The following is a 26,539-nucleotide window of genomic DNA, read 5'->3' as shown; positions in this document are numbered from 1 at the left end:
CAAATTTCAGCATTCATTATAAAGGATCTTAGGAGAGTAATTTGATCACTCCACCCAGTCTCCCTAGAGCTGGACCTCCCAGTTACCTCTTCCAAGCAGCAAACTTGTCTTCTATTACTATTGTAGGTTCCCTCTACCCTCAAGCCTAACCTTAGTCTTAGGGTGCTGACTAAATGACCTCTCAGGGAGCCTGGTTCCCCAGAGGCCCCACCATGTCCCTGGAATGTTCTCTGATGCTGAGAGTGCCCTCATCCTGGGCCTGCAGGGGGTTCCAGAGCCAGAACTCTTCTCCCACATCCTCCTTCAGGTCGCTGAGCGCTGCTCAGCTGGAGAAGTACGTCTGGCTGCCACCCGCAAGTGTGTGTCCCCCCAGCTGCACAACTGCTCCTCTTTCTGCCACCCAGTGGATGGGAAGCTCAGCGCTGAACTGGGCATGTGAGTGACAAAAACCTGCTGAGAACAGAATGAATTCATCGTCTCCAGACAGGTCCTGACTGTCCCCAGAAAGTCCCTCCAGAAAGGTTGAGCAGGACCCAGCTCTGATGGGAGACTGAGCCAAATACAAGCTCCTTCCAGAAGCTGCCATGTCAGCATTTCCCAAGAAGGGGAATCAGGCCAACACCAGCCAAAGCAAGCAGCCAGAGCTGAGGAGGTACTGGCAGCAAGGCAGAGTGAGTGCCATACCCCAGGTCCCTGAGCCAACTGTTAGGAGTGACCCTGGCTAGATGCCAAGCCGAGAAGGGCTCTGATTTTGTCTGGCTCTCCAGTCCTCCCCCTAGCCTGTGGACTGAATGGTATCCCCCAGAAGGCAGGGCCAGGGAACCATTGTGCTAGAAGGTCCGCTGAATAGAGTATTCCAGGCTGAACAACTCTCTCTCCTCACTCTTGCCTCAGCAGGATGCCCAAAACAAAAATGCTGAGCTTGTCAACTAGGATTTGTCCCAGGCACTGCTCCCATTCTGGAAGCTAGTGCAGAAGCAGGGGCCAGAGAGAGAGCACTTTTTAATGAGTCATCATGGACCTCCATTGAAAGTGCAGTCACTGCTTTGGAAGAATAGACAGTTCAGATCCTTCTGGAGGTGCCTGTACTAGTGGAGGGGTGTCAGGAATGGGCAGCTGCGCCATACCCACCAGGACAGACCTCCCATCCTCTCCTCTCCTGCAGCTGCCAGTGCCAGGAATATGTTTCAGCAGAAGAGCTCTGTGATGCCCAGTGTCTGGCAAAGGCCCCCCAACTCTCCCTGGCCTGGGGTTCCAGCAGGGAGCTGGTCCTCAGCGTGAAGGGCGAGGCTGGAGACCATGACCAGAGGGTGAGCCCACCTCGGGGAAGGGCTGGGATAGAAGGGCAGCCTCTGCCTGCTGGGGACAAGGGGGAAAAAATCTCCCAGGCACCCTGGCTGCAGAAACCAGGCAGCAGAAGAGGGAGCACCACCTCGGTGGCTCAGTTGGTTAAGCATCTGACTGTTGATTTCAGCTCAGGTCATGATCTCATAGCTCATGAGATTGACCCCCACATCAGGCTCTGCATTGACAGTTCAGAGCCTGCTGGGGAGTCTCTCTCTTCCTCTCTCTCTCTCTCTTTCTCAAAATAAATAAACTTAAAAAAAAAAGGAAAATCCACTTGATAACCAGTCTTTCCTAGTCTGTTGCTATCTGCATGAATTTCTGTTCCATAGGCTGGAGGGAAAGGCAGAAAGGAAGTAAGTGGTATTTCTTATGTTGATAATGTCAACCATCCAATTTGAAAGCCACTAAGAGAGCCGAGAAAGCAACAGCTTGACTTTATAGAGTGTTAAGTGAAGCCCAGGGGCATGAAACCACTCACTGTGGTCACAGAAATGGTGTGAGCCCTGCTGGAACTGAGCCTGAGCCTCTTATCAAAGGCCAGACCTCTGGCCACAGGCGGGGCCTTCTCTTGGCTACAATGGTGTTGGCTGAGGCTTTCTTCAGGGTCTCGATGCTTCATCAGGGTGGGAGGGGCAGAAGACCAGGGCCCAGATGCAGTGCAGGTCCCGCTCACCCTTATGTTGGCCTACCAGAAGGTTCTAGATGGCTGTGTCTACTTGCCACTGAAAGGGTGGGGAGATCACTGGTGTGACACTGGACAGCAGATTTGGGGTGATAGTAAGATGATTGTTCTGAAGAAGTTGTTCTGTTCGTAGGACTTTGCAAATAGAAAAGGAGCAATTGATGACCCAGGACAGGGACAAGAGTCAGGGGTGTTTGCTGAAGATAAAGAGGAGCCCTGGGCATAGGAGTCCCCCTGGGCAAGTTTCAGTAAGGAAGGAGACAAATCCTGAGGGATGTGGACAGTGGATATCTCTGAACTCAGCATCACCAGGGGCTGTGCCAAAGGGCTCAGTCTGGGTTTCTGGCCATCCATCTCTGCAAACCTCGCTGCCCCTCTGGCCCTCCCCAGGTATATAATGCTGTGCTGTATGTTCTCAGGAAGTATCAAGCACTCTGGGCCCAGACCAGTTCTTCCAAGAGAATGCCAGGGTCCATCTGGTCCAATGTGGTCCCCGTGGCATCTTTGGCTTTGTCATCTCCAGAGTGGACATGCTTGACTCTTTCCTCCTTGGTAAGCAGAGGAGGAATACCAAGCCCAGGCTTTCCCAGAGCGAGTGCAAGGGGGTAAAGGATATGGCTGCATTCTTTCAGCAAGGGATGGCCCCTCAGAAACTTCTCAGCCCTGTTTTGGTGTTCAAAAGGTGAGAGTCAGGCAGGGACCACAGAAGGCCATGTAGGAAGACAGTCTTTGGGGAGGTGAGGGCTCCAGAAGTGCTGAAACTGCTCCTAAAAGGGAATCGAGACAGGACAGGGCTAGTAGGTGGGTGTGTGTACCCCCCCAGACAAGCCCAGATCCTTCAGCATTCCTTCCCCAAACTCTCCCAGAACCACCTGTATCCAGCCCCTGGCTACAAAGGTATCATCGGACTACAGGACTGGAGTACTCTGTCCCTCAGGACCCTGGCATCCATCTCCATATTCCAAACCCAGTGGTCTGCCTAGAAGAAGGGGACGTGATTCTTTTCCAGCTTCACATTCTTCCTCACAGTGAGTTCCCTAATTCAGTACCTGAGACCCTCCCTTGGGCTCTGGCTCTCTCATCCCTCCTCTGCCTGGCTGTTCTGTGACATCACATATAGACCACAACTTTGAAGTAGCAAGTAACAAGCCTGTGCTGTCCCCCTGCTCTCAACATGATTGGTCACTTACTGTGGGCCTCCCTTCACTTGTTGGAGCAGATGCTCTAGCTCCAACATTCTGCAACTGCTCCCTGCAGCCCATGGGTGTCAGATTTTGTGCTTCAGGTGGAGGCAGGGACTCACCAAAGTGACCTCTGCTCTCAGCCAGCCCTCCCACATGTCTGCTCTGTGCCACACAGTCATCCTTTCAGGGCCTGAAGCCCCCAGAGGCAGACTTCTCAACCCCTCCTGGTAGCCCCCTCCATCTTGAGACACCTTGGTTTACAATGATTGTCATCCTTATAATGAGCAGAAGCCTGCCTCCCTGTGACTCCCGCCCCTGGGAACCTTACAGAACAAGACTTTTTCCTCCATGAGACAGCCTTCCCTTAGAGAAGAAGTCTCATCCCTCCAGGTTCAGCATCAACCTTGCATGCATTGTGCACAGTCCGGGCCCTCAGTAGACCTTAATTCCCTCCCTTTCTCCTGCCTGGCACTTCCCTGGGGTGCTGCTGTGGAGTGGATGGGCCTTCCCTGCACACCCAGCCCACCTGCTCACATGCAGATGGCAGATGTCACAGTGCTGCCCCACTCACATGTCCCAGGACACCAGCTGGCTTGGCAGAAACAGGCACAGGTCTGCAGCTCTAAAGACTTGAGAAGATGAGCACCTGGGTGGCTCAGTCAATTAAGCGTCCGACTTCAGCTCAGGTCACGATCTCACGGTCCGTGAGTTCGAGCCCCGCGTCGGGCTCTGGGCTGATGGCTCAGAGCCTGGAGCCTGCTTCCGATTCTGTGTCTCCCTCTCTCTCTGCCCCTCCCCCATTCATGCTCTGTCTCTCTCTGTCTCAAAAATAAATAAACCTTAAAAAATAAAAATAAAAAAAAAAAGACATGAGAGAAGCAAGAGAGCAGCCAGCTCCAGGCCAGTGTGGGTTGGGCTTTTTTCCCCCTCCAACAGATATATTTTTTAAGGAATAGATTTTGAGGAGAAAAACATGGAGCAGAGAGGTATGGAATAGGAAATAAATGCAAAAGCAGCCTGATTTGCTAATTGTTTTAGAACCACAATAAATTAGTACAGAGAATGCCCTGTACAAACAGCACAATAAAGGTTCAAAGATTAAGGTGCTCCCTCAGGCAAAGCTGAAGATATCAGTATCTGGTATTGGAATTTATGCTGCAGTCTTTGTTCTTAGATGGATCACTGGGTATGTGGCACAAGCCACACTTTTAGCCTGATTTAAACAGGAGGATGGCCACTTGGCCCAAGAAGTAGATGAAGTGTTTTGTTTCATGTGTCACATAACTACCGAAGTTCCTCCCCACAAAGCAGTGCCAAGGCGAAACAAAAGGGGAAACAAATCCCAGAAGGTGAACTCCAAACATTTGTGCCCCAGTTTCCAGGCCAGGTCTCCCATAAAGCCCCCAGGACCTGGGGCAACCTGCATCCTCTCTCAGCCTTGCTATTTACATCTGTGAAGTGAATGCAGTTGTGTTCCCCCTTCTCCATGTGCTGGGGGAGGTGAGTTCAGAGCCCCATCTTTCAGGGGGGTTAGGGGTGCTTGGGAAGAAGTGATACCTGTCATTGGAAAAGACCCCCTGTGCAGAGCAAATTGCCTGGCTGGGCCCACCTGGATTTCTGCCAGGCACCCCATCCACCCCCTTAGCTGCTCATTCTCCCAGCCACCCCACAGCATGTACTGAGTGCCTGCTGCATGCACACTGCCTGTCAGGGGTACAAAGCTGAACAGGTCCCACCTCTGAGAGTACCAGGGCATCTGGCTGTGCTCACCCACAAAGGGCATCAGGGACTGGGGGCCTCTGCAATGGGCTGGTGTGCTCACTTTGCAGGCTGCCTTGGCACCAAGAGTGTTAAATGTGTTATCATATACATGAAAGGATGAAACATGTCATTTCATTGAAAACATGTCTTCTCAGTTTCCTCACGGTCTTGAGGACAGACCCTGAGCTGCCTGGATGTGGGCTGCCCAGAGCTGGCACTGAGGAGCCCCCTAGAACCCAGCACCACCTGGCTTCTTTCCCCAGATCGCTCAGCCAGTCACTACCCTGTGTACCAGATGCAGCATTTGTTCAACAGCAACCCCAACTGGGACTTTGGGGCCTTCAGGAGACTCAGCCACCTCGTGCGAGAGACTCACCTCAACTTTTCAAGGTAATCTCTGCTGAGCTGCCTGGGAACTTGGAGGAACCATGCTTCCTCACATGTAGGTCGCAGCTAGGGAGGCACTAGGAAGACACAGAGGAGGATGTGAGGCTGTCAACCATGTGGGAGGTGAGACCAGAAAAGACCAAGGACAGGTGAGGCCTCCTGAATGCATGGAGGGCAGCGATTTGGGAGTCATGGGCAGCTTCCCTAGACCACATTATTCCTGTGCATGGGGAGGAGCTCACACACTCAGTCTGGTATAAGCAGCCCAGCAAAGCTAACTTTCCCTATATTCTGGCCCTTTGTTCCCCAGGTTTGCCCACCAGTTCCTAGATCCAGGCACATATGTGTTTCGAGACAACAGACTGCCTGAGAGCATCATCGTGGTGCTGGTGAAGAAGAAAGGAGTGGCCTGCGATCCCGGCCTATCCCCTGTGCAGCCCTCCTCCCCGTATCAGCTTGCCAGGCATGGGGTCCTCAGGCACGAGCTGCTAAACCTGGGCCCAGACTGGACAGTGATCACAGGTACTGACCCCAGGCCAGAGTAGCCATGACCTGGAGGGGGCATGGGAGAAACCTTGCACAGCAGGACCCTTCAGTGCATGTCCAGCCCTACCTGTAACTCTAGGCATGGCCCCAAAGACTTCAGATGGGCACTAGGACAACCTTGTCCCTGAACTAGGACTTCATTTGCCAGGTAGAGAATATTTAATTTCTTTCTTGGGGTCCTTCCCTTTCTTCCTACCTCCCAAGCCCCTCAGTTTTGGGACCTGTTCTTGTGAACAGGGTCTCGTGGTCAACAGCGCCCCTGAGTGGAGTCATAGGCTCACCAAGATGTTCATTCTAACCTCTTCTGTGTGTGTTTCCAACCATTTTCTTTCCTTCCTGTCTTCATGAGTCAGCAATCTCACTGAGCTTTCCAGGCTGAGTCTCAGACGGTGGGGCTGTCATGGCCCCTTGCCCAGATGGGCAGGAAGAAAGCAGCCCTGCAGCGGCTGAGGCATAAAGCCTGCAGAGGCTCTGAGTGGTCATCATGTGGCCTCTGCCTCTCTGTCCTAACCTTGCAGGAGTGCTGCTGGCTGTTGGCTTGGCAACTGTGCTGCTGACAGGCCTCGGCCTTGTGTTGAGGCCCTCCCTGGCTCAGGCCTGCCCTGTAAGGGCTTGGAGGCCCCAGTGGAGGGGCCTTGGGGAGTCTCATGTGCCTGCTGAGTATGTGCCGCTCAGGGACAGGTGAGTCTCCTTCCACCCTTCACTCCTTTCCCAGCCTAGGGGCCACAGCATGTGTGGCCACTCCCCACATGGCCCTGCCCACATTCATGATCCTGGTGCTGGCTCTGGAGACTCAGGAAAGAACGTCCTCTTTTTTTTTTTTAATGTTTATTTATTTTTGAGAGTGAGACAGAGACAGAGCATGAGCAGGGGAGGAGCAGAGAGAAAGGGAAACACAGAATCCGAAGCAGGTTCCAGGCTCTGAGCTGTCAGCACAGAGCCCAAGGCAGGGCTCGAAAGCACAAGCCATGAGATCATAACCTGAGCCAAAGTTGGATGCTTAACCAACTGAACCACACAGGTTCCCCAAGAACACGTTAAGCTGACCTGTGATATTCATCACTGGCACTCCTGGTCCATGTGAGCCCTGTGCCACCTGAGTATGGGTTCTTCTTTCCAGCCTTCTGTCCTATGAAGAACTCAGTCCGTGGGGCTCTAGGGAAGGAGCTGATTCCAAGGAGAAAGTCATTACCTGGAGTACAGGTACCACACCTATACACAGCAACTCCTCTTCTCTTCTTCACCTGCCCTCCACCCCCACCTGCACCCCAGGTACACTCTGGGGAACATCTCACATTTCTATAGCACTGACAGCTTAGAAGACACATCATGCTTTCCATCTGATCCTCACAATGGCACCAAGAAGTGGATGTTTTCAGGTGTTGTACAATCCCTATTTAATGACAAATAGATTGAGACTCAAGGAAATCCCCCCAGATCCCCAAGTGACAAGGGCTAGAGAGTAGGTGCTTCTGGGCTTGAATCAAGGGCTCTCTAATCTTTGCTGTGCTGGTCAAGAGTTCTTGGGAACCCAAGGGCAAGTCTCCAATCTCACGGCCAGCTTGCTCTAGCTCACCACAGGGGCAAAAATGAAGTTTGTTCTACAGAATCCCTTTACAGGATCACTCATCTGCCCCTGTCAGTTCCTCTTCTCACCTGAAGAACAGGATATTGCCTTCGTTCTCAGGAGGACCTAGAGGGGCCACACTTTCTTCCCAACCTCACTTGGCCCCCAGTACCTACTGTGAGGAGGAAGTGTGTGCAGAGGGGCATGGAGAGGAGGCTCTGCCAACACCCTTCACCTGCTTGGGAATAACAACTGGACTGCCTCACTTCAGACATCAAAGGGACAAAGGAAAAGCCCTGTAAGCTCTCCTTGATGTGGGTTCACACAGCTTAGAGTCTACCTCCATTTTTCCCTAACTACAGTGTTGCAGAGACCCCAGGAAGTACATTAAATGCACAAGGACCTGGAGGAAGCAGTGAAGTAAGTGGTTATAAAACACAGTCATGGGACCAGACCAGCACTGGAGTCTTGCTAGCTTTGAACCTGAACACAGGTCCACACCACACACCCCTCCTCACACCATACGTCCACACATCCACAAGCATCCACACATATACACATTGCACACACACACACACACACATACATACACACACACTGTCCAAGGCAGGCCTAGCTCTGTGCAGTCCTGACTATGACTCTGCCTAGGGCTCAGAGGCTGGTTATCTCTTTCCTAGTGATAGATCTGGACAGTGAGGACAGTACCTCCCTGATGCAGGCAGAGGGAACTGACTGAGTGCAGGACAAATCTACCCTCCCCACCTCGGATCACCCCTCAGGGGTGATCAGCAAGGTGGGCTGTGAAAAGTGTGTATAATGTGGACACAGGGAAGGGTATACAGAGTCAGGGATAAAAACCAGGATTTTAACCCTCAAAGGAAGTCTCAATTCAGGCTCAGGGCTGAGGGTGGGGGGCTCATTGCTGAGATCTCCCACAGGAGGAGGTGTTGGCACAAGGCTTTTTTGGTAAGAGGACTGGCCTCTAAGGGAGGGTGAAGTGCCCCTACATAGTGGGGGTCGTGATGGGTGCACAGAGAGAAGAAGCTTGATGGTGTAAGAGGTCTGGAAAGCTGCCTTCCCACTGCCTTCCAACCTGAGTGGCTGGTAACTCAAGGGACAGACCTACCCAGGCTGCAGAGAGGAAAGGAAGGCAAAGTTGGCCATGTAGGGGCCGGGCTTACATTTGTTGCCCAGAACAAGAACTCCCACATCACTCTGCCAGCATGAATGGGGCTACCTTTCTCCCCTCACGCACCCACCAGGCCTGGGAAAGAGCAGTGTATGGCCTGGCAGTGGATACTCACTCAGCTTCACATTCCACTCCTGCAGGCCAGTCTCTGAGAGAGCCCCAGGCCAGCATGGCCACCTCCGTTCCTTCTTCCTTCTTCCTTCTTCTTCCTTCTTCCTTCTTCCTTCAAAACCCAACTCCATGGGGGAAAGACTGTCAGAAAGGGGCCTGCTTCACTCACATGTGCCTTAGCAGAGCAGAGTGGGCTTGAGGGAGAAGGAGGTCAAGGGGCTTAAGACCCTTGGCAAGGGGACATTCCTGCAGGGTGTGAGAGAACTACGATGGGGCCCAGCAACCTCAGTGGAGTTGTCTGGTTTACTCCCCTGGGCTCAGCTCGGGTCACACTCCAGCCAGAAGCCTACACCACACTCCACACCTCAGCTAGATGAGTACTTAGTGACCCTCTGCTGTCTGCCGGATACTGTGGGACACCTGGGGCTAAACAGGAGTCCACAGAGCAGTGGGGACAGGTGGGGCAAGAGCTGTCAAAGGGGAGCACAAGGTTGTTAAGGAGACATGGGGACAGTGAGATGAGTTCAAGTGGAGGGAAGGGACAAAGGTTACTTAGCCAGATGTGGCCTGGGCGACCCAGCAAACAGCCTCCTCAAGGAGCTGCTGGCTTGTCAAGGCCAGTGAGACCCACCATCAACAAAACAGGGAGGCAGTGCCCACCACCCAACTCTGGTGTGACGCCAAGCCAGACGGACAGAGGCTGCAGGACCCCCTCTCTGTCACACTCACACTGAAGTTCTCTCCACAGCCACTGCCACCTCCTGCATGGGAAGGTCTCCTGCCTCCTTGCTTGCCTTTCCTCCCAGCGCTAACCCTCCCCCGTGCAGGCTTCCTCTGTTCTCACTTGTCAGGGGAAGCTGTACAGCCACTCCGGGAGCTGTACAGCTCCCACCTCCGGCTCCATCGCATAGCCTCACTCTAAGCCTCCTTCCGGCAGGAGAACCACTCCCCTTGAAGACCCTGGAGGACTTCAGTGTCCGCACTCTCTATGACAAGCTCGAGGACCAGAGCCTACACGTGGCCGCCCAGCTGAGCAAGCACAGGAGCGAGGCACTGGCCTTCTATAGGGGTGCCAGCCAGCAGCTCCAGGGGCTCAAGGTCCGCCACAACTCCCCAACAGCCAAGCTACCCTCATCCCTACCACCCCAGAGAACAGGGGCCCCACTCACCCACTTCTGGAAATTGCTAAAGACTGACACAGCCCTGGTTCTTCCAGGACTTTCTCCAACACCTCAGCACAACTGAGTGGCAAGCTCTGGACAAGGGTGGAGACCCAGAGATGGAGGCCACAGCTGCCACAAGGACAGACACTGAGCAGAGTGTGGAATCATGGGGCCACCACACTGCAAGTCTACCTAGGGAGCCCTGGCAGCATCCTCTAGGTGAGAGGCAGGTGCCCAGGGATGGGACAATGATGGCAGATGGAAAGTCATAATATTAACTCTGTATAGCACCTAAGTGTGCATTTCACATTTGTCATCTCACTTGACGTTCAACACCCCTGTGCCATAACTGGACAGCATCTTCTGACCACAGAAGATGGTCCTGGGCCCAGGGAGCGGTGTGATTTGCCAGAGGAGAAGGAGACTCATATAACACATGGCAGAGTGATGTCTGCCCAGCTTTCCTGTCGGCCACATCCACCCCTGTGTTTTAGGGCTGGCCTTGTGTAGGATATCAGGGTAACAAGGGCCCTAAGGCTTTTGAGAGTCTCCCTAGTTTATACCTTTAGTTCTATTTTTCTAAAGGGCATAAGTAACACATACTCCCCACAAAAGTTCCATCAGTACAAAAAAGTAAGCAATGGGAAGCTAAAGTCCACTTGAGCCCAAATCTCAGCAGCCTCACAGGTCTGTGGGTGAGTATTCATTTGCTCTTCTGTGGACCCCGTGGAAGCCCCTTCCATGACAGCCCATACTCTGAAATACTCCTGCCACTCGCAAGAGTCTAAACTCAAGCCTTCTTCCTTTAGGACCTGGGTGTTGAGCTTCACTGCAAAGAAGCATGTGTTCAGTTCCCACCCGGACTCTGAGTCCCCAGACAGGGCTTGTGACAGGACAGGAACGGGGTGTGGAGGGACATCCATGGGCCTCACTACCTGCTCTGACTTAGAACCACACTCAGAAATCTGAGAGCCCAAAACTGAGCATCATCCTGGGTGGGTCTAGCAGATGGCAGCTCTGGGCGTGTGGTCTCTAAGCTACCCCTGAATGGCCCTGATGTCTCTATGTTTGGGCTACTGACTAAAACACAGCTCTGGCTGCCACAGTGGGTGACCCTGGCTCCATGTTAGAAGAGGTCAGTGCTGTTGCCCCCTTTGCTCCTGGCTCCTCTCCCTCCCTGTGAGTGCCCAGTGGATGCCAGTCTAGGTAAGAAGGGGGCTACCAGGCTGCTTTCTGCAAGGCTATATCACTTGTTTACTTTTTCCATGATGGCAGCCCTAGAATAAGAGGGCCATCTGCCCTCAATGGCCCTAGGGGAGAGGAGTTGGGGAGCAGGTCAAACAGACACTAGCACCCCTCCCTGGTGTGCTTGCTGCATGTGTGGTCTATGAGACCCTGGGGATGGAGAATGTTATTAAGAGCTTTCCTTGACCTTCTCTGAAACCATTCCCTCTTCTTAAACTTCTGGGCTGGGATATCTGGCCAACTGATCATGAGAAGGAGAAAGACAAAATCTGAAATTTGCCTGGGACTAAGCTGTAAAAACTCCATGTCCCAAAGATCCTCTCCACAGGCACTGATGGGAGCTGAATGCAGGAGTTAGCTATTGCTAACTGGAGGCAGAGGCTTCCATTATTTCTTGATAAGGAACACTTTTTTCTAAAAAATTATGTGATGAAAGTTTAGCAAATTAAAAAGAAGAAAGCAATTAAATAACACTTTTGCAAAACTACCCTGTAGCTCATCAGGCTCCCTGTGGGTGGCTATTTCAGCAAGTCAGAGTGAAGTTCTTGGAGACTGCTGGCTGTGAGCCCCAACACAGCATGGGGCTTGGCAGTGGGTGTCCTGAGTGCCCAGGGGATGCACAAGCAAAACACAGTACTTAGAAGTGTTCAAGCAGTCAGAAGTAACAGAGTAGATATGGTGATAAAAGATAGGTATACCTTTGAACATTTCTGAATATAAAATCAACACATGGTACATCTTAAGCTTACACAGTGTTATGTTAATGATATCTCAATAAAGCTAGAAAACCAAAAAAAAGAAAAAAAGATGTATAAGAAGGGAAGAGATTATGTATAAAAATTTAACTACTCACACATAAAAAAACCACAATGTGTCTTTCAAGGTTCAATCTGCATATAGTTAGCACATTGGAGAGATTGCCTGAAGGAAGGAAGGAGATGCAGGCAGGCTCTGGGATAAAAGGTGGAAGGAATAAAAAGGCAAGAGGCTCCCATCAAAGGCTTCAGAACTGAGAAAAATCAAGGAAGTGTGAGGTGGGGAGTCTGTGGTCAGACGAGATGATTGTGTCTCAGGCTACTCTCTGTGTTCTCCTTCCCCAGGCCGCACCCCCAGTGTCACACCCCTGGGCTTTCAGCTGGAACTTGACAGAGTGATTGTGGCACTGGCATCAGCACTTTCTCACGCACACGGGCAACCAGCTGGGGCCAACAGAAAGGTGAAAGCTCCCCAGGGCACTAGAGTGCACCTGCGTATTCAGACAGCTTCAGTGTCACCCTGACCTCGTGGAGACTCATTTGGCATACACGTGTGCACACAAACACACACACACGTGCACATTCACACACACACAAAATACCGTTCACATACACAAACATGCATGCACACATCACACATGCGCACATTCATACTTACACACTCGTGCACACACACACATGCGCAGACACCACACGCACATATGCGCTTAGGCCTCACACTCTTCAGGTGGCTCTGCACTCTGCTAGAAAAGCAGAGTGTGCTGCCTGTGCTCCTAGGTTAACCCCTGTCTTCAGCTATTTATCTCCACCAAGATGTGTGTCAGAGACAATCTCCCCAGTCCCTTGTTGATCTGGCCTCTTACACAGAGCTCAAAAGGGAAGCACGATTCATGCATCCTACACTGAGAGCAGCATGTCAAATGGAAGAAAGACTCAAAGGGCCTCTGTTCAGGAGTCTCTGGCTGGCACACCCCAGTGCAATAGGGCAGAATCCATCACAGCAACATGTGTTCCCAAGGCACCTGTAGGGATGTAGAAAAGAGAGACCATGATACATATCAGGTCTTATCTACTACTGAGCAGACACTTGGGGCCCCCAAGAGCACTAGGCAGTCAGTGGCCTGGCCACACCAAGAAACAGAATCCCAAGTTCAGATCAGTGCGGGTGTCCATATTGGTTCAGCAATGATGCCCTTGTCCATTACTGTTCTTTACTGAGCCCAGAACTGAAGGAAAGCTACAGGATTATCTGTTCTTCCAAGGCCTCTGTTCAGGTTGGTGAACAGCCTCTTCGCACCTACCAACAAAACCCTCAACTGGCAAGTAACATGTCCCTGCAGCCACAGCCTCCACCACCGGATGAGGAGAACCAAAGTACAAGGTGGGGACAGGCATCAGCACCAAAGCTTACACACAGCAGCTATATTCTTTGGGTGTGGCCCTTAGCATCTAGTACTGAGAATCTTATCTTCCATAACCAACACCTCATTTAAAGCTTAACCCACTCAAATCCAGCTGAAGGCTTCAGGATGCTCTGCCCATAGTAATTTCCCCTATTGTCCCAGCTACTTTGGTTTACCAAGAGGTCACTGATTTAACTCATCAGAACTCATGTCATTTACTGGGTTTGTTCCCACCCATGAGGATGAGGTCACATTCACTCTGGCTGACCCTAGACTTTATAACCCCACCCCACCTCCTTCCAATGCTCCTTCTTCTGATATATCATCTCTTCTGGGGTGTAGCCATGTGGGCTTGTGTTCTTCCTCCAAGTTGACCAAGAGGCTAAGATGGATTTATTTGCTTGTGTAGACTTGATTTCTCTCCGTGCATTTAGATTTATGCTCTGTTCCTCCCTTCATCCCCTTTTAATTATCATAAGTGGTAGTAGTCATATTGAATGCTTTGTATATCCTGGTGCTAAGGTAAGCACTTTATCTGCTAAGTTAATCCTCGCAATAACCCTGTGAAGTAGATACTATTGCTAGCTCCATTTTACCTTTATTTTTTTAGGTTTATTTTGACAGAGAGAGAGAGAGAAAGGAGAGAGAGAGAGAGGTGGGGGAGGGGCAGAGAGAGAAGGAGAGAGGATCCCAAGCATGTTCCACACTGCCAGTGCAGAACCCAATACCAGGCTCAAACTCACCAACTATGAAATCAGGACCTGAGCCAAAATCAAGAGTCAGTCACTTAATCCAGGCACCCCTAGCTCCATTTTAAAGATGAGAGAACCAGGTTTCAGAAAGGCCAAGCTTTATGATAGAGCTGGGATATCAGTGCAAGGGATCTGAGTCTCAGAGCCCACCCTGCACTAACCTCCCCGTTAATTCTTCCACCAAAGCTACGACAGTCTTTCCTCCCAGAAACTTCTCTTCCATTGATTTCCTTATTTAGGTTGCCTAGAAAACTTACATAAATGAAGTCTCTTGCAGACAAGGGGAGAGGAATCTTGACTCTCCTGCTAAAGTCATGGGGCCTGGGTTCCTAGAGGATCAGGGACTCCAGAAAGAAGGATCACACAAAGGCAAGTTAGTGTAGGGACCAAGGGCTGCCCCTGGCCCAAGATAGGCCACTCTGGCATGAAAATCATTTTGAGTTAGAAGCAATCAAAATCCAGCAGACTCAGGAAAAACTCTTTTTCTCCCCCTCTACTGCCTAAAAGAATTTGGGTAGAGGACCTGCTCCAGGAAAATAGCTGTCACCATAGATAACTACATGTAATATGTACATGTAGTACATAGTATTGTAATATGAATGAGGTATGGTGGACAGGGAGGAACCTAGCAAGGCCTGTTTGATCAAAACCTTCTATGTCTCATTGTTTCTGTGGGCCCAGCAACCATCTGTTTACTAAACATTTATTCTCATTCTCCCCGTGAATTGCTTTCTTTCCCTTTGAAGTCCCAGACCCCTACCCCTTCTCCTTAGTTTAGGATGACACATACACCTCATTTTCCCTGTGTTTGGAATCTCATGTCTGTGTGGATTCCCTGTACATGTGAAACTAAATTTGATTTTCTCCTGTTACTCTGTCTCATGTCAATTTGATTTAGTCCAGCTAGAAGGACCTTGAAGGGCAGAGGAAATTCTTCCTCCCCAACATTTATAATCCAGGACCTAGCTAGACTGGGCTGTTCCCTGAAAGTAGTGCCTATTTATTTATTTATTTAAGTAGTCTTCACATCCAGGGCAGAGCCCAACATGGAGCCTGAACTCACAACCCTGAGATTAAGACCTGAGCTGAGATCAAGAGTTGGATGCTTAACTGACTGAGCCACCCAGGCTTTCCAGCCAGTGTCATGACCTACAACCTGAGGATAATTTCACTCAACAGATATTTATTGCTGTCTTTGATACAGAGCTGAAGGAGTCAGGAAGAACAAGTGATTGTAATAAAAGGCTATAGAGGTTTAAAGACATCTGCAAGGATCAGGAAAGGTTTTTGTGATGGTAGTATTCTTTGAAATAGGCTTTAAAATAAGAGTAGGGTCCTAACTGGCAGAGGCATTGAGGAAAGGTGTTCCTGGAGGAGAACAGTGTTGACAAAAACATGGTGGTGAGAAAGCTCAGATATGGCTCATGAACTGCAACCAGTCCCAGAGGCCTAAAGGCTCACTGAAGATAGTCCACCCCTCTCATATCAAGGGACAGAAACTGAGATTAAAAATTGAGTTTCGGGGCGCCTGGGTGGCGCAGTCGGTTAAGCGTCCGACTTCAGCCAGGTCACGATCTCGCGGTCCGGGAGTTCGAGCCCCGCGTCAGGCTCTGGGCTGATGGCTCGGAGCCTGGAGCCTGTTTCCGATTCTGTGTCTCCCTCTCTCTCTGCCCCTCCCCCGTTCATGCTCTGTCTCTCTCTGTCCCAAAAATAAATAAACGTTGAAAAAAAAAAAATTAAAAAAAAAAAAAAAAAAAAAAAAAAAATTGAGTTTCCCAAAGGGAGTCTGAAGAGTATAGCAGTGTACTGACCAGGATCCCAACAGGAAACAAGCACCTTCTAGATGGAAAATTTGAGAGAAATGTAATAAAGGAGGACATATAAAGGTGTGGGCAGATACATGTTACCACAAAGGCTAACACAGTTCCCTAGAGCAAGCAGAACTGGGCCAACATCTCCCTGTCCCAGGCCTGAAGGGTGAGGGCACAAAGCAGTTACTGAGCCACAGATGGAACACCAGTTAGGGAGGCTCTAACAGACACAGCTCTCACAGGGCACAACCAGCCTGATATAGGGAAAGAAAAAAATTCCTTTCTTCTACCCATCTTAGGTTCTTGGCTAGGGCCCAGTAAATTAGACTAACAAAAGATGAGCATTAACATGCACATGGCACATACACATGAAAGCACTCAGTGAAGAGTAAAGGAAGGAAGGGTGTTGAGAACTTGGGCTTACACAGCATCTTAATAAAATAACAGTAAATTTTTAGAGAGGCTACAAGACAAAATAAATGGTCTTTGAGTTTCTTGGGTGTCAAATTGTCAGAAGGTAAATATATGGATGAACCAGTGGTGGATAAGGGCTAGTTTTAGCAAGGTTTTTGTGTAAATTCCTGTGGTGCCAATTCCAGGCTGATAAACATCTAGAGTTACCTTGGGGATTAACTCCTGCCCTTCCTAGAGAAGGAGGGAGGAGGGCATCTTTAAAATGTATGTCCCGCTTTTAGTAAAATAGGGTAAGGGCAGAGATCTTTCCTTATATCTGTTTCTTCTCAATTGCCTTCAGCTCAAAATAATCAATATGCCAAGTTGGCATATTTCTCGGTGACATATTCTGTACCTGTCACTGAGAAGTCACTCACCTGCTGAGGCAGGGACAGCTATGTGGGTGCAGCTTCAGGGAATCTATGCATCTGTCAGTTTCTCTGTCACATGAATAATCTCATTCTTCTCTAATCCCAGACTCCTCAGGGAGGAGTTAAGAGTGGCCAATGTCTTCTTTTTTCTGGTTGGGAAGATGTACTATTGGGCACCAGAGGCCTAAAGGGGTGTCTCTCATTCCCTTTTCCCAGCTCTCAGCAGGACCTGGGACCTGGACAGCTTCCCCAGTGTGCTGCCAAAGGAGGAGGCACCGAGAGCCCAGGCTCTAGGTTGTGGATCATCGGGGCTGGACACAGGCATGGAGCCTTTCCTGAGATGCAGGTAGGATCCTGGCTTTGTGACCAAGGTCCTCTTCACCTCGGGGAGTGCTATGGGCCACCATCTCCTCCAACCTCTCATTGTCACCTCCAAGGATTCTGAGCTGTCCAATTGTCCCATCTTTCAACCCTGCTTGTTACCTACACACTGTATATGATTCTGGGGCCCAGAAATCAAATACAGGGGTGGAGAAAATATGAGTAGAAGTGATACTTTGTGGAAAAAGAAATTAGGATTAAAGAATACTGGCCAAGAAAATCACTCATTAAGTGTTCACTGATTGTCCGTGTAGGGGAGGAAACCATTTTTCTCTGTCTTTCAAGACTCTTCTAGCTGGACTAAAAATTAAATTGACATGAGACAGATTAACAGGAAAAAATCAAATTTGATTTTGTATGTATGGGGAATCCACACAGACCTCAGATTCTAAAGTCAGTCAGACAAAATGAGGTATGTCCTGAACTAAGAAGAAGGTAAGAAATTCAATTCACAGGAAGATGAAAAAGAGTAAATGTTCAGTCAATAAATGTTTACTGGGTCATCCAGAAACAATAGGACATAGAGAGGACTTTGATTAAACAGGCCTTGCGCCATTCCTCCTTGTCTACCACACCTGGCTCATATTACAATGTAGTTTTCTATGGTGACATCACTCTTCCTGGAGCAGGTCCTCTATCTAAATTATTTTAGGTGGTTGTGGAAGAAGGTCAAGTCCTTTGAGCCTTGACTATTTTAAACTTGGCATAATCTGCATGCCAACATGGCCTGTCTTGGCAGGGGAGGGGTGCTGTCCCAGGCCCCTGCATCTATAATATTCACAAGGGCAAGAGGTAGGATCCTGTGAAGGTTTAAAAGAATCTTCAAAACAATGGTAAAAAATCCCAAATGAAAGTAATAATAGTTATGGTCACATAATAATATAAAACAGGAGTCTAGGTAAAAATTTACCATCAACAGATACTTTTGCTCTATGAGGAAAAAATGTGTAAATGACCCTAAGAGAAAGGAAATACAGACATATAATATTATATGAAAAATGTTCAAAGAATCAGAGAAATAGTAGTTAAACTAGATGCCCTTTTTTTATCTACCTAAAACATTTAACTAAAGTATTAATTATTTGTGAGAATGAAGGAGGTAGTCACTCCCACATCCAGCTGGTTGAGGATAAAAAGTTAAAACCTTCCTGGAAAACAATCCATCAATTTGTGTCAAAAGTCTCTAAACTATTCATTCCATTTGACTCAATATCTCCAATCCTAAGAATCTGTCTAAGGGGAAAAATTTCTAGATACAGGCAAATATGAGGAAACAAGGACATTGAAATTTTTTATATCAGGGTTATAGAGCTCTGGTAGAGCTCTGTCGTAAAATATTAATGTCTTTATAAAAAATAAGGTTATAGAGAATTTTCAATGTTATTAAGGTAAAAGATGAAGATAGAGAATTGCACATGTAACATGATTTCATATGTGGGTATATATGTTGTTAAAAAGACACATGAGAAACAGAGAGCCATAAAAGCAGGAGTAAAACTATCTTGGGGGAAGAGAGAGAGAGAGAGAGAGAGAGAGAGAGAGAACTGAAATGTGAAGGCCTGAAATGTAAGAATGATTACTGAGTATCAGTCAGCTATTGCTGCAGGACCAACAACACAAATTCCCAGCAGTGGATGTCTGGGGGCTCAGCTGATCTGGTCTGGGCCCACCCCTCAGTTCTGGGTCTTGACAAGGTGTCTGCATTTCACCTGAGTTCCAGCTCCAGACTGGGCTTGCTTGAGACTCTGGGAGCAACTGTGCATCCAAAGTCTCTCCTCCTCCTCCCAGAGCCAGCAGGCTAGTCTGGACATGTCCTTCTTAAGGTGTTGGCAGAATCACAAAAGGCCTCTTGAGTCCCAGGCTCAAAACTAGCATCAGGTGACTTCTGCCTATCTTAATGGCCAAAGGAAGTCAGATGGTGGAGCTCAGCTTCAAGCTGTGAGAAAAAAGCCCACCCACTGTGGGAGGGCACTGCAGAAGAGCATGGCAATGGGCCCAGGCCCAAAGGGTGGGAAGAAGTAGAGCCTTTGATGCAGTCCACCTCAGTGGGTTATCATGATATTAATGTACTTGTTTATATTATTTAAATTCGTTTAATGTTTGTTTATTTCTGAGAGAGAGAGAGACAGAACACAAGTTGGGGAGGGGCACAGAGAGAGGGGGAGACACAGAATCCAAAGCAGGCTCCCGGCTTCAAGCTGTCAGCATAGAGCCCTACACAGGGCATGAACCCATGAACCATGAGATCATGACCTGAGCCGAAGTTGGACTCTGAACAGAATGAGCCACCCAGGTGCCCCTGTTTATATATTTAAATGTTATATTTACTAATATTCTACACTGAACCAGGGATACCTTTTACAATGAGAAAAACAGAAGTTGGGAGATTTTTTTGTTCTGGCATATTTTTGTCTTTTATTTCCTTTTTTACTATTTAAATTCAAGTTAGTTAACATATAGTGCATTAATATTAGTTTTAGGAGAACTCAATGATTCATCACTTACATATAACACCCAGTGCTTGTCCCAAAAAATGCCCTCCTTAATGCCCATCACTCATTTAGCCCAACCCCCTACAAAACTCCCTTCCAGCAACCCTTGGTTTGTTCTCTGTATTTAAGAGTCTCTTTTGGTTTGCTTCCCTCTCTGCTTTTATCTTATTTTTCCTTCCCCTCCCCTATGTTCATCTGTTGTGTTTTGTAATTCCACATTTGAGTGAAATCATATATTTGTCTTTCTCTGACGGACTTATTTCACTTGGCATAATATACTCTAGTTCCATCCACATTGTTGTAAATGGCGAGATTTCATTCTTTTTGATTGCTGAGTGATATTCCATTGTATAGATATAGATATAGATGATATAGACAGATAGATATAGATATAGATATAGATAGATATGCTACATCTTCTTTATCCATTCATCAGTAAATGGACATTCAAGATCTTTCCATAATTTGGCTATTGTTGATAGTGCTACTATAAACACTGGGGTACATGTGCCCCTTCGAATCTGTATTTTTGTATCCTTTGGGCAAATACCTACTAGTGCAATTGCTGGGTTATAGGGTAGGTCTATTTTTAACTTTTTGAGGAAACTCCATACTGTTTTCCAGAGTGGCTTCACCAGTTTTTATTCCTACCTATGGTGCAAAAGTATTCCCCTTTTTCCACATCCTTGCCAACATCGGTTGTTTCCTGAATTGTTAATTTTAGCCATTCTGGCAGGTGTGAGGTGGTTATCTCAGTGTGGTTTTGATTTGTATTTCCCTGATGATGAGTTATGTTGAGCATCTTTTCATGTGTCTGTTTGCCATCTGGATGTCCTCTTTGGAAAAGTGTCTATTCATGTCTTCTGCCCATTTCTTCACTGAATTGTTTTTGGGGTGTTGAGTTTAATAAATTCTTATAGATTTTGGATACTAACCCTTTATCCAATATGTCATTTGCAAATATATTTTTCATTTCTTTTTAATCAAAAGATACTAGGGCTGATCTGGTAGTAATGGGAATGGAAGTGGGAAAGAAGCCTATGAAACATAGTGTTTTGTACATAGAGTATTCTCAGAAACTCCAGTTTCTGCTCAGTCACTTAAAACAAGTGACACCAGTATAGAGGCATAGCAAGTCCTATAGATTTCACTGGAACTCTTTCCTCATACAACCCAGGGTGGGGACAGACTGGGAAATTCTTTCTACTGAAGGAAATTTTTGTCCTTTCCTTATTCATAAAGTGAAATAGCAGATATTGTGACAGTCCATGACACAATGGAACTATATGACATGGGAAACCATTGGTATCCAAAATGGATAGTAATGATTTTACCCTTCATCCCCATGCACTAAGCCATGATTAATTTTCTCTCTGCCAAATACACAAGGAGTCACATCAGTGCCCAAGAGGGGCAGACAGAAAGCGTGTCTTCCTGTGAGCCAGGCCTGTGCTGGTCACTTTCACACACCAATGTGAACCTCACAGCAGCCTTCTGAGACAGACCTACTGATTCTTCAGCTGTGGAAACTGAACCTCAGAGAGGAAGGTAGCTTTGTTCAAGAGAGTTTCAAATCCCATTCTGTCCACATCAGAAACTTGTGCTTTTTCTTCTGTATCATCCTGCCTGACCTGATTCAGAAACATAAATGAGGCAAGGGAAGGAGATTCCCATCTTTTTCAACCAGCATTTACAGGAGACAGGCTGAGTGTGAGGGAGCTGGGGATCCACAGACATGACAAACCCAAACCTCTGCTCAAGGAACTGACAGTTCAGGAAGGCATTTTGGTGTCCAATAAGATGGCAAAATGAACACACAATACAGACACTTGCAAAGATGTATAGGCAAAAAGCACCATCTATTAATGGATTTTGCTAGGCAACATTTGAAATTTCTACCTCTGTATTTCTTCATTTCTCCTTTATGTTTGCTATTTTCCTCTCATTTACGTATCCCAATCTGACTTCCAGGTGATTTCCTCACAAGTTTCTACAAACTCACTACAACTGGGTCTACATGTAAGCTATCAATCACATTGTCATTCTCTTCATATGTTTTCATTTCTAGATTTACTTTTCTCTAAAATGTTCCTGTGCTTGCTTTATGGATTCTATTCTTTATTTTGTCTTCCTTCACATGCTTATATGACAGTCATGCTCAGATCTCACTGTTATGTCCAGTTTCTTGGGGGTATTTTTATCAGGTCAGCTGTTTCTTGTGCCATTGGATTACCTACCTTTTCACCGACAAGTCATCTTCAGGGGAATTTTCCTCTGTGCAGGCCTCCCTGTGGGGCAACTGTGATTATCTCCACTTACATACTATGGGGTTTGTTTCTTCCAGTTCTCTTGGGAGGTTAGCTTCCTAATCTCTCTCTCTCTCACTCTCGCTCTCACTCTCACTCTCGCTCTCTTTCTCTCTCATCTGGCATCCTAATAGTGTGCTTAGCCTTATGGTTCCAATTTCTTCACATCAAACCTGTTCCAACCTCAACCTTGAGCAACAAGCCTGCTCAGCAATGGGCCATGTGCTCAGGTAAGATGCAGGTTTTTAATTTAAATTCAGAGAATAGAGAGCCACTTCCTGAGTCCAGACTTTACTCAGGCAACCGGGGACCAATTCCCACCATAAATTGCCTCATGACCTCAACACCTCCCCAAAGTAGTAGTTAACACCTTAGTATTTAAGGAAAAATACCCACATGCTACATGCAGGAAGGTAAAAGGGGAAGATAACAGGCTGACCAAGTCAGATCTCTTTTTGTTTTTATTATTTGTTTTTTTAAGTTTATTAATTTATTTATTTGGGGGATGGGGAGGGAGAGCATGAGCAGGGGAGGGGCAGAGACAGAGGGAGAGAGAGAATCCCAAGAAGGCTCTGTGCTGTCAGCACAGAGCCCAGTGTGGGCCTTGATCCCACGAATCATGAGATTATGACAGACCTGAAATCAAGAGTCTGATGCTTACTGACTGAACCACCCAGGCACCCTAAAGTCAATTCTCCTTTTGAAGACATTTTCCACAATTCATTCTTTCAACAATTTTCTTTAACATCTCATTGGCCAAAATGTGGTCATATGGTAATCTCAATCTACAGGAGAGGCTGAAATAAACTGTTTTTCAGCAGGGCTGACACTTCCAACAAATTGAATTCTATTAATAAGAAAGTCTCTGCCATCATAGCTGAGACTAGCACACAGGGCTCATTGTGTACTACTGTCTCTAGCTCCCACATTACCTCCATTTCTCCAGCATCATCTCCTTCCACTTTTCCAAACAAATTCCATGCTACCACCAAACTTAACTTTTACTACTTCCCGTAGCAACCTTCCCACAGCAACCCACAGGTAATACTCTTCACTCATAATTCTTTTTTTTAGGTCCACCATTCTTGATAGACTGTAAACCCCATGGAAGTTCACTAACGGAATTATAGGACTAATCATTGGCTTGACACATACTGAATGATCAATAAAGTTTTCTTTACTTATGAGTGGATGGTCAGATGGACGGACTGACTGATGGATGAATGTTCCCTGTTCTCTCTCATATCTCTGTTTTCATACATGCTATTCCCTTTGCCTAGCATGCCCTTCTTCCATTGTCTACCGAGCTAATTCCTGTTAATTGATAACATTTAGCTGAAATGTGCCCACTTTAGCAAAGTTCTCCCTGGTCATACCTACCTGGATTAGGCATCCTGCTTTTTGCTCCTGTGCCCCCCCCCCACCATAGCCTTTATTATACTGGATTGTACACCTGAGTTTACTTGCCTTTACCTTTGAGCTCTTTGAGAGCAGACCTGACTTCAACTCTGTATGTCTGGTGCTAATCCCATTGCCTGTCATGGAACAGGAGCTCAATTGATTTGCAATGAAATTAGAATAAAAGTGAAAGTAATGAAGACCATGTGTCTCTTGTTTCTAGAGGAAGATATGGCAGGTGGAAAACACTTTGGATGAGCTGAATGAGGAGTTCTTCCAGCTCACTGCTCAAGCCCTAGAACTTCAGAAGGAAAAGGACAAACCAGGTCAACTTCCCCCAAGTGAAGGCAATACATTTGTGGTAAGCCCAGCAGACTACCACCTCAGCTCCTGAGATGTCCACAGATAGCTGGGTCTCATGTGTGGGGCCCACAGAGTCACAGGACCCCATAGAAAGGGTTGGGACCAGAAAGTCCACCAACCAAAGTTTGGTTTTGCCTGTTTGGTTTGGCACATACTTCTAGAGACAGGGAGGACCTCTCAATCAGCTTGGGCTTGCAGGTCTCTAAGTAAATTGATGGCTCGGAAAGACTGAGGAAGAGTATGAAAAGGGAGCAATAAAAATAGCTGTTTAGATGTAGCTAACTAGTAGTACATGGTTCTGGAACAAGGACTTTTCCATGATATTCATCTGTCATCTAGATTGCTCCCCCATCCTAATTTGAGTCTCTGGAGGTATCAACATAGGAAAGGTTGGAGGGGACAAAGACAAGAGACAAAAGGGAATAATTGAGTTGTATCTGCACTGAGCTCAATACAACTCTATTCACCAAAGCAGACAGCCAGTTTGTGGGCCTTAGTTTGATACTTGGAGATTTTTAATACTGTATTAAAATATCATTTCATTTGACCTGAGTTTTTTGGCATACTCTTAACTTTTGCACCAAGCCAATGCCTCCTTCATCTCACCCTAATCCCTGCCTTGCTGAATTGTTAAACACAGGCAATGCCCTGGGTGGTGGAGAAGCAGGCAGAGATACCTCCTCTCACCAGGTTTCCCAGAGTGGGCATCTGTGCCAGAATACCTGTGTCTCTGGGGAATCCCCTCTTCACAACCAGAAAGGTCTCTGGGAGTGAGGGCCCAGGAGGGCCTTCTCTGAGATTTTCCAAAAAAAAAAGTCACACTAACCTGTGGGGTCTCTAAGCAGCCACCCTCTACTTCAGATAGGAAGCTGTGACATCAGTTCCACTGTGGAAGGACCATGCATAGGGACCTATCACTGACTGCATTAAGGGGCTCAAATGATTTGGTGAGGATAAAGTAACATGGTAACTTCAAGCTTGAAGAGACATTATATAAATATCTCTAGTATTAAGGAAGGAAAAACAGGATGAGCTGAGGGGCTATAAAATACAGCAATATTTAATTATTCAATAATTATTCCAAATTATTAACCATGATGATTGTGTAATGATATAATTAGTTGTTGTGCCTTAATGTAGCAACATAAACTCAGGGAACACTATGTCTTTGTTAGTTAATTGTGAAGTCAGTCCCTGGAGGTAAGTTGTTGGCATCTTCCCAAGTATTTGGATGGGTGCTAATGCCTAGAGACTGTCAGAGGGACGAGAGTCATGCCAAGATCATGTGGTGGATACAGGAAAGAGTGAACTTAGAACTCTCAGGGGCCACATTTCCTTTTCCTGTTTGTGTCCTTTTCAGGAGGTTCCCAGCATCTTCCCTTATGTGTGGCAAGAAGACAGACCCTACCCACCAGAGGTAGGTGACCCAGATGGAGAGAATCTGGGGACCTGGGCCCTGAATAGAGAGGAGGCCCTGATGTTGGGAGTGAGAAGAGCCCACCTGGCTCAGAGGATTGAAGACCTGGAGTGGGAGCTGTCCCTGCTCCTCCAGGTGGCAGATGGCAGTGTGTATACAAGAGGGAGCAGGCCCAGCTTGGGGAGATGCTGAGTCACACAGGATGCTGCAGTGGCCATCTGTAGGAGTGCCTTCTCCACGGAGAACACAACTGGGTTAATCCATTCACTCCTGGTAGGAAGGAGTGGGTGTCTCAGGGACCAACGGGGCCTGGAACATGTGCTCAGTTTTATGACATGCTTCTTTTGGGCAACACCCAAATTTCTTTCAGAGCCTGGACCTTGGCTTGTGCTGATTTCTGTCTGCTATCCTTTGGAGTGAGGGAAAATAAAGTCATACAAGTCAAGAAAATTGACATGTGTTCCCATCACTGAGTCTGTCCTCACTCTCTTTTCAGGGCACTGGCCACTGGGTGCTGTGGTCCAGGCTGAATGCCCCCAACAGCTTCACTGGGGCACCTGGCTTCAAGGGTGAGAAGCACTTGGGGTGGGGACCATGAGACCCTACGTGCAGCCACAGCACAGACCTTCCACGCTGATCCTCCATCACTGCCAACTCCTCATGGGGATCCCCAGTGGGCCACATTCCCTGCCTGGTTCTGGTGACCTCCTGGAGCACGTAGAGACAGGCAAGGATGTGCTGGCCATCCCCAGCCTCCTGTGCCACATGAGGGCCTCAGGTCCAGAGAGAACTGTGCTTCCCCAGGACAGCCTATGCTTTCTGCCCTCTGTGCCTTTGCACAAGCAGCTCTCTTTCCAGAAGGTCCCTCCTACTTCCATCTGCTCACTCTAGGTGAAGCTCTCTGCACCCTCCAAGACCTGCCCCAGAGGTCTCTGGCTCAATGCAGCTCTTCCCAAACCCCCTTCCCAATCTTTCTCTCCTTTGAATCCTCTTGTTGTCTTATCTCTACCATTTGTCATATTCCCGCTTGAGTCATTTGTGCCATGATTTATCCTCCCTCCTAGATTTTAAGTTCCTTAAAGGCAAAGTATGTCACACACACACACACACACACACGTACACGTACAAACACCACTCACACACTGCTTTGCACGTACTGGGTACCAGGTGAGCCAGGAATGCTTCATGAGTGTAACTGACTATACAGACAAAGCCACTGACCCTGAAGTCACATGGTCATGTCAGGGCCACACGAGCATAAGGGAAACTGAACACCACTAGGACAGAGGGAGGCACTCAGAGGCAAAGAAGTGGAGGTCCAGGACTGGAGCCCTTGGGATAGGTTCAAGGAGGGGCTAGGACTTGAACCAAGAGTTCAGTGGTGTTAAACATGGATGGTGGGTAAGGGACCTGGAAAAGGGAGAGCATTTCTGCCTGGTTAGGTGGCTGGTAAAG

At 47.8% G+C, this 26,539-nt stretch overlaps 1 protein-coding gene across 1 annotated transcript in view; it reads left to right on the top strand.

Annotated features, from left to right (window-relative positions):
• The window catches only part of LOC147584915 (uncharacterized), a 73,319-nt gene extending 47,781 nt beyond the window's left edge, over window positions 1-25,538 (top strand). The window contains exons 40-52 of the mRNA XM_086715677.1: window positions 308-435; window positions 1,166-1,310; window positions 2,449-2,581; window positions 2,896-3,057; window positions 5,238-5,364; window positions 5,672-5,883; window positions 9,712-9,872; window positions 9,991-10,156; window positions 12,283-12,398; window positions 13,200-13,318; window positions 16,944-17,073; window positions 23,528-23,665; window positions 25,028-25,538. Of these exons, the coding sequence (XP_086571803.1) occupies window positions 308-435; window positions 1,166-1,310; window positions 2,449-2,581; window positions 2,896-3,057; window positions 5,238-5,364; window positions 5,672-5,883; window positions 9,712-9,872; window positions 9,991-10,156; window positions 12,283-12,398; window positions 13,200-13,318; window positions 16,944-17,073; window positions 23,528-23,665; window positions 25,028-25,276 (1,986 nt within the window). The 3' untranslated portion in view covers window positions 25,277-25,538. The remainder of the gene's footprint in view (window positions 1-307; window positions 436-1,165; window positions 1,311-2,448; window positions 2,582-2,895; window positions 3,058-5,237; window positions 5,365-5,671; window positions 5,884-9,711; window positions 9,873-9,990; window positions 10,157-12,282; window positions 12,399-13,199; window positions 13,319-16,943; window positions 17,074-23,527; window positions 23,666-25,027) is intronic.
• The last annotated feature ends 1,001 nt before the right edge of the window (window positions 25,539-26,539 follow it).

The sequence above is a fragment of the Puma concolor genome, chromosome A1 (genome assembly GCF_028749965.1).
Source record: "Puma concolor isolate L17-30 chromosome A1, mPumCon1.1.hap2, whole genome shotgun sequence".
Classification (NCBI taxonomy): Eukaryota; Metazoa; Chordata; class Mammalia; order Carnivora; family Felidae; genus Puma; species Puma concolor.
Note: the sequence above shows the minus strand (reverse complement) of the source record. Positions and strands in the feature narration are given on the sequence as shown.